Source organism: Staurois parvus, unplaced genomic scaffold, assembly GCF_062004578.1.
Source record: "Staurois parvus isolate SC_StPar_1 unplaced genomic scaffold, SC_StPar_1.0 ptg000299l, whole genome shotgun sequence".
Taxonomy (NCBI): Eukaryota; Metazoa; Chordata; class Amphibia; order Anura; family Ranidae; genus Staurois; species Staurois parvus.
This window is the reverse complement of record NW_028318095.1, coordinates 18,417,461-18,433,784: the sequence shown is the minus strand read 5'-3', so window position 1 is coordinate 18,433,784 and position 16,324 is coordinate 18,417,461. Positions and strand designations below refer to the sequence as shown.

The following is a 16,324-nucleotide window of genomic DNA, read 5'->3' as shown; positions in this document are numbered from 1 at the left end:
TGGTTTTTCAACAATCAGCATATTACTCTGGTGAGTTCTATTTAACCATTTTTGGTGCTGGATTTACTTGGTGATGAATTATTTTGGACATTATTGATTATATAAACTTTTGGACTTTTTCGTTTTTGCTGGATTTTAATTTGATTTAAAATATTGTTTCTTATTGTTTTGTTATTTATTTTTTGTTACACTTTTGTATGTATTTAAGCGCAACCTATTTTTTTGAAGTTTTGTATATCCTATAAGTTTATAGGCTATGTTTTGCAGCTTACTGTTTTATATAATTTCCGTGGCGCTGGTTCTTTATTTATATATATACTAACTTACCATAGGCTTGAATAGGATGTACCGTACTGAGCAATATCCCATTTAAGCCTACAGGATGTCAGTATGAAGGGGATGCAGCTTGATACTAGATTTTTAGCAGCCAGGTTGGAGACAGCACGTGAGGTTGAAGTTGTTGGAGGTAAGTATCTGAGGGTGGAACAGTTTGGTGTATTGAGTGGGCTATGGAAGGTGGTTTGGGGAATTTTTAACTATTGCTAAACTTGCCCTTTATTTCACCTTAAAAAAATAATATACCTTTAAATTACATTGATAAAAACTGAGTTCTGGTGAAAAACATGTCTAATCAGAGGCATAAAGCACTGTTTTGGGGCTGTGATTTCAGCAAGCCTTCAGGTCTCTGGCCTTCCCAGCTGTTGTGAATCAGGGAAGGAAAATTTTGGTGGAGGGAGGACACAGTAGCACAAAGGACACTTCTCACTGAAGATAAATAATGTCCCTTATGCTGATTATTTATTTATTTTTTTGTTTTTGGCTAAATTGGCTTTACGTAATGCAGTCATTTGAAGGAAACCAGTGATGACATCTGTTACCTGTTACAGCTAAGGCATCCCTGTAGCACTGGAAGATGCCACCTTCCTACTACAAAACGTGCTGCTATGTTCTGGGCAGGCATGTCACTATTCACAATGCTGCAAGGATGTGTTCTGTTCCCAGAATTAGCACTGCCTGCTAGAGTCAGGCAGTAGTAATATACAAAGAACAGCCATTCACATCAGTTAGGAGATCACGTCTGATATGTTGCTTTGGGCTATGCAGTTTATTACTGAGCAAGTCCTACATATTCAAGTTTGAAGTGATTCAGTTGTTTCATGACTAAAACAGGATTTTTGTACTTGTCATAAAATCCTTTTCTTGGAGTTTAGTGAGGGACACAAAGTCTTTAACCCTCGGACTATGCTGCCACCTGCAGAGGAGGATTGGATACTGGCAAACAAAAAAAGAAAAAATTACAGGCCAGCCCAGAACAACCCCTTTTACTACCAGCGTGCCTTAGTTTTGCAGCAAAGCAGTACTGAGAGCTTCATCAAAATCATGCAAGAGTGGAGTACAAAATTCCTATTTTTCTTCTTGCCCATTGAGGGACAGAAAAAGTCTTTAAGGTTTGAGACATCCAATTGTATTCTAACTGAGGGGTGGGGCAACACTGCAAACAAACATTAACAGGCCCAAAAAAGAACAACAGAAGTGGAGACTGCCTGCAACACTAAGAGCTACTTGAAGGATATTATGCCTGAAACTGGCAACAGATGATGCTGAAACGTTGAAACGTCCACCTGGTAGAACTCAACAATTTTGTGAAACGAAGACCAGATAGCAGATGTGTAAGAAGCATTTACAGATCTAGTAGGTTAGGGTGGAGCCCAAGCCATGTAAGCTTGGATGATGGTCTGTGTGAGCAACCTAGAGATGATAAAAAGTGGGACCATCCAGAATAACAAAAAGAGAATGCATGCTTTCTGAAAGAAGCAGTGGCAGAAAGGCAGACTCTTACAGCCCAAACCACATCCAGACAATGGAGGAAATTGTACTTTTGGTGAATTGGACGGAAAAAATTTTAAAACATGATTTTCCGGCCCACTAAAGTCTAGGGAAACACAGCTAAAACACACTAAAAACTAGGGATGCACCGATATTTTGTCTGCTAAAAAGTATCGGCCGAAAATGGGGTTATGGGCATTTTGCCGATAGAAAAAAAAAAAGTGCTGATAATGGCCACCACAAATATAAAAGCTAATACTAATGGGTTAGCCCTGCCTCTCCTCCAAACTTCGTGTTTGGGCCCGTCCCCATTGCGCATGGTTGGCAGCCAACAGCCCGCTTCTTGGACTTCTAGGCAGCCCGAGCCATGCTGTCTTGGCCGTCCTGGAATCTGAGCTGGCTGGCGATTGGCTGCCGTCAGTCAGGACTCTTCTTTCCCATCGTGATTAAGCTGGGGATGCTGTGCAGTCTAAATAGTGTCAAAGTGCTCACTGGAGGCTGCCTGGGGGCTCTGGCCAGGCCTAGGGATCCCCTGTGGTGTGAAGAGGGGAAGGGGAGCCGAGCGTAGAGTAGGAGGAGGCCACTCTGTGCCAGGGATGAGTGCACCACTCAGCCAGGACACTGATTGGTGAGTGAGGGAGGGGGAGTGGAGCCAGACCCCCACCCGGGGTATGTGTGCTGTGTTATCCCTAGGCTTCATCCACACTGAGCCCCGAGACCAGTTATCCCCATCCCTGTCCATTTCACATCCTAAATGTTAGGCTTCAGCAATGGAATTTCAATTTTTGATGCACCACTACTAAAAACACATGTTAAAAAACATAAACAAAATGCAAGCAAAAAACTTATGACAACAGCAGTGAGAAGTAAATGGGGCCTTGCAGCTAAGTTCCAGCCAAATATTTTTTTCATTCTTGGGGGGGGGGAGGGGGTAATTTGTGTTAGGTTTTTCTGTTTGTTATCCCATTGAACAGATTTTCCCTTATTTTCTGTCCCTTTGCTGCGCATGCAAGAACTGTGGATGTTTTCCTACCTACTAAAAACATGTTTTTGTCTGTATTCTAGAAAGACCTACAAGAAGCATTCACATGTTAACTAGATTCTCACATTTGTACCCAATAACAAGGACTTGAAGCTTACCACTGTCTATAATTCTTCAGTTCAGGCTAAAGTGGAATTGAAGAAAGCTGTCCATTATGTATTTGGTTTACGGAGTCCTTTCAAAAATCAATTTTTTTTTCCTCTTCATTTCTGAAGATATAGGTTTGCCAGTGTATCTCATCTGTCTTTAATTTCAACCAAGTTGTAGTTCAGGCCTTTTGGCCCTTTTGGGTTTTTCCACAGGTCTGGAGAATTTGTTTTCTGACTTGCAACAAACGTTGTGTGACACAAATGCTAGTGATATCTGGCAGGGAGCGTTATGTCATCAGACTCCTTTTTGGAAGTGGTGTGTCAGAGGGAGTCTGCTGGGGACACCTATTTGATATTTACAGATCATGATGTCTGTCTTGACGTCCTCCTCTCACACAGAGACATCTTCTATGCCCGCTGTAAATGTAATTGAAACAGTTAGTTCATGATGACACACAGAGAAGATGAGATATCTCCCACTGTGACTGAGGTAACAGCACATCGGTATCACTGACAAGCAGACTGAAAGGAGGATAATTCCCTGTATTGACCCTGTCTCTCCCCGCAAGACATACTGTCCACATGTGACAAAGCAGCACTAATTCTCTACACGATGGATATATATATATATTTTTTTTTTAGTCTCAGACCTAAAGCCTGAAATGAGGAAACAGTTAATGTATGTCCTCTCTGTCCTCTATGAAAGCTCTTTTGTACTTTTTTTTGATTTATGAATATGAGAATGAAATAAATTATTTCACTCATAATTTTTCACTTGATAAACAGAAGGGCACATCTATTTTAATGTTATATTTTACTATTTTACAATGATAAATCAATATATTGGAGCAAGTGAAACACTAAAATCCAAGTACAAAACCTTATCTAGTTAATACATTAGACTAGGAACACCTACTGTATGTATAGTTTTGAATTCATGGATGAAAGTATATCACTTACTGTATAAGAGTAGTAATTCTTTTCTGTAGTTATACAGTATATATTATATATATACAGTCATGTGAAAAAATTTGTACACCCCCTGGGAATTTTACTTTTTCAATATATTTGAACAGGAAAACATCTGATTTTCACTCAAACACTGCCTCCAGATATGGTGATATTCTTAAATAAAAACACATAGAAAACTGGTCTTCTCAATCAATTATTCAAAAAAAATCAATGGATGTAATGATGTGCTGAAATATAATTACCCCCTTGGTCCCAGAAGCTGAGATTGCCCCCTTCTGGCAAACATGACTGCTTGTGAGTGTTTTGCATAACTGCTTACTAGTCTTTGACATCTGACCATTTTTTCTTGCAAAATTCCTTGAGCTGCAAGACTTTTTTTGGGTCTCCTTGACCATGAATTGTCTGTTTCACATTCATTGGGATTAAAATCAGGGCTCTATGTAGGCCTGTTCATAACACTCAATGTCTTCTTTTTTTAGCCATTCCTTGGTAGATTTGCTAGCTAGTATTGTTTTGAAATATCTATTTCCTGTTCAACTTCAGCTTTCAGATAGATGGCTTCACTTTCTCATCAAGCACACAATTTTTTTGCATTCTTTATTTATGGGTTTTTACTGTTACAGAACAGAAAAAAAATTGTACAACCCATTACATAATAGCTTAGGCACCTCATAGGTTGATCAGTTTGTCCAAGCAAAAGTTTATAATATGGAAGTATACAAAGGCCATGCACAAAAGGCCTAGAATTTGCCAGGGCCCATGCTGAAAAAGCAGAAGACTACTGGCACTCTGTACTCTGGAGTGATGAGACCAAGATAAATGTTTTTGGAACTGATGGCTTCAAAACTGTATGGCATCGCAAAGGTGCAGAGTACAAAGAAAAATGCATGGTGCCTACAGTGAAACATGGTGGTGGCAGTGTCCTTTTTTGGGGCTGCATGAGTGCTGCAGGTGTCAGGGAGCTGCATTTCATTAATGGTATCATGAATTCACAGATGTACTGCTCTATACTGAAAGAGAAGATGCTACCATCACTACGCCTATGGGGAATTCTGAAGAGAGAAGTTTAATATCACTCTCCATCCAGCATCCAGGCTCTGAAGGAGGTCGTTCTTGAAGAATGGAAAAAGATAGATGTTGCAATATGTCGCCAACTTGTTCATTCCATGCCTAGAAAACTTGGTGCTGTCCTTACAAATCATGGAGGTCATACAAAATACTAGATGTAGTAGTTTTTGTTATGGGGTGTATTCATTTTTGCATCAACTAATTTGAGTAAAACTGAAGAATTTGTAATCTAAGTTATATTGTTAACCTTACTTTCATGTAATGAGCTAAACAAATGTTCTATAAAACTCAGTTTTGTCAAATGTTTTTAAATTGTCCTTATGTTTATTGAGATATTACTTAAAATCATACTTTTCAAAATGGGTGTACTTATTCATGCTGAGCACTGTAGTTGAAAAACATTAGGTATAAGCAGTGGAGGTCATCAAGCACACTTTGATACAATGTGGAAGTCATAGTTGATTCAATGGCTGCAAGCTGCCCAAGCCTTGAAACAGCAAAGCAACCCTAAACTATAACATGTCCACCACCATACTTCACAGTTAATATGAGGGTCTTCGAAAATGCTGTCTTTAGTTTGTGCCAAACATGTCTGGTGTTAAGCCTCGTACCCACATGGGGTGGACCTGAGATTCCTGTACTAACACAAGAGGTGTCAATACAGTGACCTCTCCCATTGTGCTATTGTGTTCTGACAGGGGGACTACCTACCCCCCCCAACCCTGAATAAACCTGTCAGCGCTCTTAAACATAGCCTGCGAGCGCTGATGGAAAGATGATCAGCAGACCTTTTTTGGTCATGCCCCTTAGACAAATGCCAGCTTTTGTCGGACTGGCTGCCGTACACATGGGCTGAATGTCGGGTCGGTTTCCGCTGAACCGGCCGATACTGCCTGATATTTGGCTTGTGTGTACTTAGCTTTAATGTGGCCAAATATATCTATCTTTGCTCTATCAGTCCACAGCACATTGTTCTAGAAGGCCTGGCCTTTGTTCATATGTTCAATGGTAAATTGTAGTCTTGCTCTAATGTTCTTTTTAGACGGCAAAGGCTTCTGCCTGGACAAATCCGATGTAGGTTAAGCTGGTGCAATTTTCATCTGATTGTAGATGCATGCATTTTGACACCAACTGTTGCTAGAGTTACCTGCAGATTCCAAAATTAAACTTTGGGGTTCTTGGAGACTTCTTTGAGTTTCAAATGGCCAGCTCTTTGGCTGAATTTGAAGGGCAGGGCAGTCCTGGAGAAATTAGCAATTGTTTGAAATATAGTCCTCTTCTATGCTTTTTATAGATTTTTCTATATGGAATGACAGATTTCAAATTATTTGGTAATCTTTATAAGTCTCTTGGCAGACTCATAGGCATCCACAACCTTCTTCTGAGGGTTTTACAGAGCTTGGCATGATGCCACCACCCACATCAATAACAAAGAGAACACCAGACCATAGATATCTCAAGTTTAAAAAAGACAGGTTCTACCTGCATACTGTCTAAGGAGATTTAAATCTGGAACACAGATTCTAATTCATGGACTTGAAGTGGTGGTAAATGTAGGGTCGTACTTACTTTTTCCATTTGACATATTTGCATTTTGATTAATTTAGATTATGATAAGAAATAAATTGTGCGAATTTTATGTCTTGTTAGTTCAAGAATTTTCCCTTTATTCGTAGACACTGTTTGAATGAAGATCGAATGTTTGCCTTTTTAATTATGTTGATAAAGACAACAATTTCAGTGGGTATTCTTACTGTTTCTCATGACAGTATATGGTATTGTTTGATTATCTGAATACTGTATTTGCAATACTGAATTCCTAAGTCATTGCTTATATATAGCAGCATATACTGTATCTTATGGAAAGTTTAATTAAAATGTGTTGTATTGTGATAATTTTCTATTAAAAAATAAAGCTTATAAAGGACTTAAATGTCAATGGTTTGAATGAAAACAATTTTTCTTTTGCTCCCATTTTTATATGACTGGCAAAATACTATAAATAGAGTGTATGAAAGTAAACAAGAAAAAGGCAACTGAACATGAGCAGGAACTGAATTTAGTCAGTTCTTTATAATGCATTTATTTGTGTGAACTCAATGAGAGCCAAGCACGTGATGATCAAACAATGTGCAACTTGAAACTAAGTATTCACTTCCAATTCATACAATGGGTAACATACTTTTGTGTACACTGTGCACAATCTTCCCTGCCCCCTTCCTCCCTCCGTTTCCATTATTTTACGGAGTCATAATACACTTATTATACAGATACTACTGAGAAAAAAACACACAGTTATGTACATAATGTTAACTTATAGCTGAGCACCTTCATCTTTTTTAACATAATTCCTTTAACTACTTTAAAACCGGCTAACGTACATACAGTTGCAAGAAAAAATATGTGAACCCCTTGGGATTACGTGGCGTTTTACATGAATTGGGCATAAAATGTGCTCTGAACGTCATCTAAGTCACAACAATAGAAGAACACAGTCTGCTGAACATAATACTACACAAACATTAGATGTTGCCATGGTTTAATTGCACATAACATGTAAACATTCACAGTGCAGGGAGGAAAAAGTATGTGAACCTTTGGACTTAATAACTGGTTGACCCTCCTTTGGCAGCAATAACCTCAACCAAACGTTTCCTGTAGTTGCAGATCAGACCTACACAACGATCTGAAGTCATTTTGGACCACTCCTCTTCACAAAACTGTTTCAGTGTAGCAATATTCTTGGGATGTCTGGTGTGAATCGCTCTCTTAAGGTCATGCCACAGCATTTCAATCGGGTTGAGGTCAGGACTGGGCCACTCCAGAAGGCGTATTCTGTGCTGTTGCAGCCATTGTTTTATTGAATTACTTGTATGCTTTGGGTCATTGTCCTGTTGCATCACCCATCCTCTGCGGAGCTTCAGTTGGCAGACAGATGGTCGTACGTTTTCCTGCAAAATGTCTTGATAAACTCTGTAATTCATTTTCCCATCAATGACAACAATCCGTCCAGGCCTTGAGGCAGCAAAGCAGCCCCAAACCATGATGCTCCCTCCACCATGTTTTACAGTGGGGATGAGGTTTTGATGTTGGTGTGCTGTGCCTTTTTTTCTCCACACATAGTGTTGTGTGTTCTTTACAAACAACTCAATCTTGGTTTCCTCTGTCCACAGTATATTTTGCCAGTAGTGCTGTGGAACATCCAGGTGCTCTTTTGCAAACTTCAAACGTGCTGCAATATTCTTTTTGGACAGCAATGTCTTCCTCCGTGGTGCCCTCCCATGTACTCCATTCTTGTTTAATGTTTTCCTTATTGTAGATGTGTCAACAAAAATGTTAGCATGTGCCAGAGATTTCTGTAGGTCTTTAGCTGACACTCTGGGATTCTTCTTTACCTCATGCAGCATTCTGCGCTGTGCTCTTGCAGTCATTTTTATAGGGAGAGTAGGAACAGTGCTAAACTTTCTCCATTTGTAGACAGTCTATCTCCAAAAGCCTTGATGTTCATGTGTCCATGGTAAGACACTTTTGTAACCCTTTCCAGCTTTATGCAAGTCAACAATTCTTGATCGTAGGTCTTCTGAGAGCTCTTTTCTGCGAGGCATGGTTCACATCAGACAGTGCTTCTTGAAACCAGTAAACCCAAAACAGGTGTGTGTTTTTTAAGGGCAGGACAGCTGTCAGCAACACATCCAATATCATCACACTGATTGGAGTCAAGGTTGGCTCACTCCTAACTCCAATTAGCTCTGGGAGAAGTCATTAAGCTAGGGCCTCACATACTTTTTCCTCCCTGCACTGTGAATGTTTACATGTTATGTGCAATTAAACCATGGCAACATCTAATGTTTGTGTAGTATTATGTTCAGCAGACTGTGTTCTTCTATTGTGACTTAGATGACGTTCAGAGCACATTTTATGCCCAATTCATGCAAAACTCCACGTAATCCCCAGGGGTTCACATACTTTTTCTTGCAACTGTATATGTCGCCGGTTTAAAGTGGTATACCGGGCTGATGTATTGTTTTTTTCTGTGGGTGATGCAGTGTCTAACAGATCCCAGATGTCTAAGTAAAAGAGTAAAGAGTCACTGCTTATTGTTATCACATGGGATATTTACATTACTTGTGATAGCACTAAAAAAAAAAAAAAAAAAAAAGTAAAGGTACAGTGTAAAAATAAAACATTTTAATAAAATTAAAAACTAAAAATGTAAAGCTCCCCCGTCCCCCCATGCTTGCACGTAAAGGCAAACTCTAAAATGGTAACATGCAAAGGTTTTAAAGTGTCGCCTATGGAGATTTTTATGTACTGTAATTTGGCGCCATTACACCAGCGTGCGCAATTTTAAAGTGTGAGATGTTAGGTATCTATTTACTTGGTGACACATCATCTTTTATATTTTACCAAACAATTAGGTATTATATTGTTTTTGTGCATTCAAATTCAAATTGTAACAACCACCCTTTTATTCTCTAGCCTCTACTATAAAAAAAATATATATATATATATACACACACACACATACACAGTGGCGTCCAGAGGCAGTTGCGGGGGGTGCGCACCACACCAGGTGACACCTACCGCACGGGGTGGCACTGTGGACCCACTCCACGAAAAGGTACGTTGTAAAGCAAGCCGACGATCCCCGTAGGATGGATCGGATCTGCGGATTTAGTATAATGGATTGGAGTCCGATCCATTATGCTCCCCAATCCTCAGATCCAATCTATCCTGTGGGGATCAGCGGCTTTCTTTACAACTTACCTTTTCGTGGAGCCAGTCCAGTGTCACCCCATATAGGTTGCATGCCGACGATCCCCGCAGGATGGATCGAATCTGCGGATTGGGGAGCATAATAGATCAGACTCCGATCCATTATGCTCAATCCACAGATTCGATCCATTCTGTGGGGATCGCCGGAGGGGGTGTGACCAAGTATTATTGCACTGGATGACACCAACCCTAGGGACACCCCTGTGCATACATACGTATGTTTGGGGGTTCTAAGTAAATTCTAGCAAAAAAAATACTGATTTTTACATGTAAACAAAAAATATCAGAACAGGCCTGATCTTAAAGTGCTTAAAGGTCACGTTCACTTTTACAGAAAAATTCATAAATGCACATATTTTTGCAGAAAAAAAAGCGCAATTATTATTTTTCTTGCAGAAGCCTGGAAAGCATTGCCCACATTATCAGATCACAAGTGCACTGTGGGCTACTGCAGACATGTCCTCCGGCTTTCATCCTGTACCTCTGTATGGGCTTTTTGTTTGAAAGCAGAAGCACATGTCAGTGGAGAGCACTTATCAGTGCCCCTGCAGCCCATTGAAACTACAAGTCCATCTGCCGCGATGACAGACAGTACTTGTAGTTTATTCATTCACAGAAATGAAGCCCCACACAGTTGCACTGTTGTTAAATAGTGACAGCACCCGCTCTCAAAGAGGTGTGGATCAGAGGAGAGTGGGCAGGAGCTGGAACATGTTACATGTTTCACTCTAAATACAGGTGGAACATGTATCATGTTCCAAAGGTAAACATCCTTTAAACTAAAAAAAAGGCTGCAAAGTATGTGCGTATTTTTCTAGACAGAAGATGCACTTTACCAGACAGCCACAGAATGATCATCAATCTTTAGATACAGAGAGGAGTACATGAGAAAAATGCGAACCCAAAATTGGTTTCTGTATTACAGAGCACTTAAAAATGTAGAAAATCTTTGACATGTGTGCTAAAAAGATGTGGCCTGTGGGAATCAATGCACCTTTCATCAATTAAACAAGGAATATAAATCACAGCAAGGGAGAGTCTGGTCTGAGAAGCAAATCTGAGTGTACATATTTCTCCCAGTGTTACAAAAACTGAAGGGTACTGTATAAGCATTTACCAGAGGAAAGAGAAGAAATATCTGAGATGTCAGTGTAAAACCCCATCCATTCTTTACATAGTTTTTGACATTCTCCCTTGGACTCAGGCCAGCAATCCTCTTCACTGTCAGTTCCTCCCGCAGATAATGGCATAGGATTATGATTACAGGATTTATAGAAGGAGCACATATATAATGGATTTCACGGCTTATTGCAATCAGCATTATTGACAGGAAACCTGGCATAGCTGAAATGTCCCCGAAGGAACTAGCTCATACATATTAATATTCACATGCATACTTGTGGCATACTTACGCTTTACCGCTAGGAGAGTGTTACCATGGCAACATGCCACTGAAGTTACTGTATAGGGGTGGCTCTCCTCCAGTTGAACCATTTTAGGTACCCCAATCCCCTCGTCTCTGCGTCCTAGTCGTCCTCTGGCTCCTTTCCCCCATGTGAAGACTTGGCCATCTGCAGAGACAGTGTCTATAGGAGTTAGTGGAGATCACTGTACTGCATCATAATGCAAACAGACAGAGCTGCTCCCATGTTGTCCCCATAAAAGCCTCACAGTCACAAGTAAAGACATGAAAGCAAGGAAAATATAAAACTCTGTGGTAACACACTTGTCAAAACATTGGATTGGTTTGTTTTTTGTGCATCCTTCCAGGGACTGTCCACACACATTTCACAGCTTAAAACAACATTTAGGGAAAAAAAATTGCTTTTCAAAGGGAGACTGAGCGAGTCAGTGGTTGTTTGAGAACATCTTGGCTTCAACCTTTTAACCCATTTTCAACCTTTTTGTTGTAATGACATTACAGTAACTCACATGATCTTATGTATTCTCTCTCTCACTGTCCAAATCAGTGATGTGTCGCTTTGTCTTTGAGGGGCTTCTACTGCACACAGTTCACAGCACACAGAATACACACCGAGCACAGGCAACATCAACAACTTAGGGCACACACAGAATACACACCGAGCACAAGCAACATCAACAACTTAAGGCACACACAGAATACACACCGAGCACAGGCAACATCAACAGCTTAGGGCACACACAGAATACACACCGAGCACAGGCAACATCAACAGCTTAGGGCACACACAGAATACACAGCGAGCACAGGCAACATCAACAGCTTAGGGCACACACAGAACAGAGTGCACACAACACACACAGAATACACACCGAGCACAGGCAACATCAACAGCTTAGGGCACACACAGAACAGAGTGCACACAACACACACAGAATACACACCGAGCACAGGCAACATCAACAGCTTAGGGCACACACAGAACAGAGTGCACACAACACACACAGAATACACACCGAGCACAGGCAACATCAACAGCTTAGGGCACACACAGAATACACACCAGTGCTCGGCAACATCAACAGCTTAGGGCACACACAGAACAGAGTGCACACAACATACACAGAATACACATTGAGCACAGGCAACATCAACAGCTTAGGGCACACAGAACAGAGTGCACACAACATACGCAGAATACACATTGAGCACAGGCAACATCAACAGCTTAGGGCACACAGAACACAGTGCACACAACATACGCAGAATACACATTGAGCACAGGCAACATCAACAGCTTAGGGCACACAGAACAGAGTGCACACAACATACACAGAATACACACAGAGCACAGACAACATCAACAGTAAACAGCTTAGGGCACACATAGAACAGAGTGCACACAACATACACAGCACACAGCATATACACTAAGCGCATGCAACACAACACAGTAAATAGCTTAGAGCACAGAAGCACAAAACACACACAAAATACTCAGCAAACAGTTCAGAGCACACAACAAATACACAGAGCACAGATAACATAAACAGTAAACAGCTTAAAGTGGAACTACACTGCATTTGAGCACAGCAAACCAAAAATGCTTTTAATACATTTGAATTAATTTAATTTATTTTTAATATTCAAAATAAACTCAGCCATCCATCTATGTTTTATTTTGCTGAGAAATCACTTTGAAAAACACCCCCTAGCAATTCTGGCTGTGGCTATCTTGAATAAGGGCAGATGATTCATGTAGCATTTACTTCCTTTATTAAAAGAGACCGCACACTTTGCAAAGTGCAGTTGCACTCTGCAACAGCAGTTGCTCCAGAGCTTAGTATATGAGCAGAAGCTTTACTGACTTACATCATCCAATCATTTGCAAACAAAAATGCTTTTCTTTTATTTTCCTCGCATGTGATTGGGTATTCTTTGCAAAGTGAAGCTTTACCTCATTCACTAAGCTTTGGCACAACTGCGCTTGCAGAGTGCAAATGCACTTTGCAAAGTGTACAGTCTATTTGTAAATCAACCCCAGAGTGCACAGAGCATATATAGCATGCAGTTGATATCACAGAGCAAATACACAAAGTGTAGGCAACATAGCAATAAATATCTTACAGCACAAAAAGCACAAAGTGCACACAGAATACACGACATGCAGTTCAGAACACACAGCGAAAACACAACGCACCAGCAAGAAAGACAGGACACATTGTAGAACACAAACAGCATACACAGCACACAACAATTACACAGAGAACAGCCAACAGAGAGTACACAGCTCTGAGCACATAGTAGAGCTCAGAGTCCACATAGCATACACAGTACAAAACATACAAAAACTAGGGGTGACACAGTGCACACACAGGACACAGCAAACAGAACACAAAGACTACAGAAAATGCTACCCACATTTTGGCAAACAAACAATATGAAGGTTTTTCAAAGGCCATACATATAAGCAAACAAGCCATTATTAAATATTTGCTAACTTGGCATCATACAAAAATATTATTCACGTTAAGAAGATGTCTAAATGCAAGTAGAGCCAAAAATGTTTGTGTTTTGAAAAGCATAAGAATGGGTTAATACACCTTTTTTGTGGCCTGTGTCCCACTGGGAAAATTTTCCTTTACTTTCTGTTCTGGAGATGCAACAGGAAACGAGGGAGGATCTCAACAAAGGGGGGAAAATCCCTCGTAGACAGTTGTCACCAGAAATTCCCAATGAATAACTGACCCTTACCTGCTGCTCTGATGACAACTGCAAAAATCTGGATTTCCCACCACTTTCTGCCAATGGTCACCAGGACAGATAGAGTGAATTTACCCAGAGGAAACACAGAGAGCAACAAAACCTGGCAGTGGTTCTAACCCTTGCCTACTCAATCCAAAAGTTTAAAAAATGTTGGTTTCAGTAAGATATACTTGTGCTGTACACAATTATGGTTTGATACATAAAGACACCATATAACAATGTGGCTTTGCTATATTCATAGTGCTGTCTTTGATGAGCCATTTGTTAAAATTGCTATATAAATGGCTAATTTACTGTGGTCTACATGGGCATTCTAAATAGTATGTGCAAACATTCATATTTGTTAAGCTTTATCATAGGCACAGAAGACGGGTCATAAAAGATGGTGGAGCCATAGTGTTGTATTTTCCCCTTCTTTCTGAAACCTAACTAAAAATATTGTGCTCACTGAATTATTATTACTAGGTTTTATTACCTAGGTGGGAATTAAAGCGGTTATAAATCCGAAACCAAAAATGTAATATATTGCAAAATAATTTTTCCCTCTGCTTTCTCCTAGTGATCTGGCCAGAAACACACATTCTGTATTATGCAGACACCACTGTAGATGAAGGAGCACCGAGAGCAGAATTGGAAAGCAGGATTGTTAGCCTGGAGGGAGGTGAGTGTTAGAAGTACTAGCAGATTTAAATACAGTAACAAACTGAAGCTGAACTCCAGACAATAATTTATAAGCAGTTACAGCAAACAGTCTTTTCCTTTTTGGATAAAGGTTTGACATAAATAAATACAAGCTGATCGTTTTAAGCACCCCTGCTTGTGTTAAATGGGCTGTCTCATCCCTGTAACTGCAAGAGAGCTTTTCTGTTGAAAAGCAAAAGACTTACTTGTCAGATGACTAGATAAAAATAGAAGAAAGAAAGCCAAAAAAGGAAACTAATGCAGCCATTATATCTATGAATTAGTAAACTACAACATATAAATGTTTACTTTTGGGTTTAATACTGCTTTAAAGTGCTTCTAAAAGGTTTTATTTAAAAAAAAAACAAAATAATAAACATGTTATAATTACCTGCTCTGTGCAATGGTTTTGCACAGAGCAGACCCGATCCTTTTCTTTTTGGGTCCCCTGCCAGTGGTCTTTGCTCCTTTCTCCTGCTGAACGTTGCTTGGGGGCATTCGAGCAGGCTAGCTCCCAAGCTGTGCTCCTGTGAACAGACATTGTCCATTCACACACAGAGTGTGGCTTGGCTCCGCCCTCTGCTCTTTTCTCATTGGCTCACTGGCTGTGATTGACAGCAGAAAGAGTCAATGGCTCCTGTTGCTCTGTGAGCCAATGAGGAGAGAGAGACCTGGGACAGCCTTCACTCTTTTGCACATAACTGGATCGAGATGAGGCCCAGGTAAGTATAAAGGGGGGGCTGTGCCCAGAAGGTTTTTTTACGTTAATGCATGGAATGCAATAATGTAAATAACCCTCTGCTTTTAGAACCACTTTAAATCAGCTTGGCCCCCTACTTCATGCCTGCAGCCTCCTGGGACAGGGCACAGGTCCCAGGAGACTGCAGGACCAGTCTTATAGTCCTGTCATGCCTTGCACATGTGCAGTGGAGAACCAGCTTTGAGATTTCAGGAAGTCAAAGCCAGCTCCCATACCTAAGGTGATGCCGCTGTAGAGCTGAAGCCCAGCAAAGAATTGGCTCTGTAGAAGATATCGCTGGACTCCATGGTCTGTTAAAGTGGTTGTAAAAGCTCAAGGTTTTTTACCTTCATGCATTCTATGTGTGCAGCAGTGCGCCTAGCTCCCTTAATACTTACCTGAGCGATCCAGCGATGTGTACAACAGACTCGGATGTCCCGGGTCAATTCCTCCTCATTGCTGAGACAGCAAGCAGGAGCCATTGGCTCCCGCTGCTGTCAATCACAGCCAGTCAGCCAATGGGGAGAGAGGGGGTGGGCAAAGTCACGGCTCCATGTGTGAATGGACACATGGAGCAGCGGGTGCCCCATAGCAAGCTGCTTGCTATGGGGGCACAGGACAGAAAGGAGGAGCCAGGAGAGCCTGCGTCGGTCCCGAGAAGAGGAGGATCCAGGCTGCTCTGTGTGACAGCACTGGTAAGTATAGACATGTTTTTTATTTTACAAAAAAAAAAAATGCACATTTAGTATCACTTTAAGTGTCTGTTTCTTAAAAGTCACTGGGGGCACCGGACAGAAAGTAGGAGCCAGGAGAGCTTGCGGGGGACCTGATAAGAGGAGGATCCAGGCTGCTCTGTGTGACACCACAGGTAAGTTTAGACATGTTTTTTATTTTACAAAAAACCTTTAGTGTCGCTTTAAGTGTCTGTTTCTTAAAAGTCA

The 16,324-nt window shown here is 40.7% G+C and overlaps 1 protein-coding gene across 1 annotated transcript in view; it reads right to left on the bottom strand.

Moving 5' to 3' along the window:
- Positions 1-200: 200 nt before the first annotated feature.
- Positions 201-16,324, bottom strand: part of NEK8 (NIMA related kinase 8) — a 108,551-nt gene continuing 92,427 nt past the window's right edge. The window contains exons 14-15 of the mRNA XM_089682987.1: positions 11,187-11,345; positions 201-3,375 (exon numbers count right to left, since the gene is read on the bottom strand). Of these exons, the coding sequence (XP_089539113.1) occupies positions 3,350-3,375; positions 11,187-11,345 (185 nt within the window). The 3' untranslated portion in view covers positions 201-3,349. The remainder of the gene's footprint in view (positions 3,376-11,186; positions 11,346-16,324) is intronic.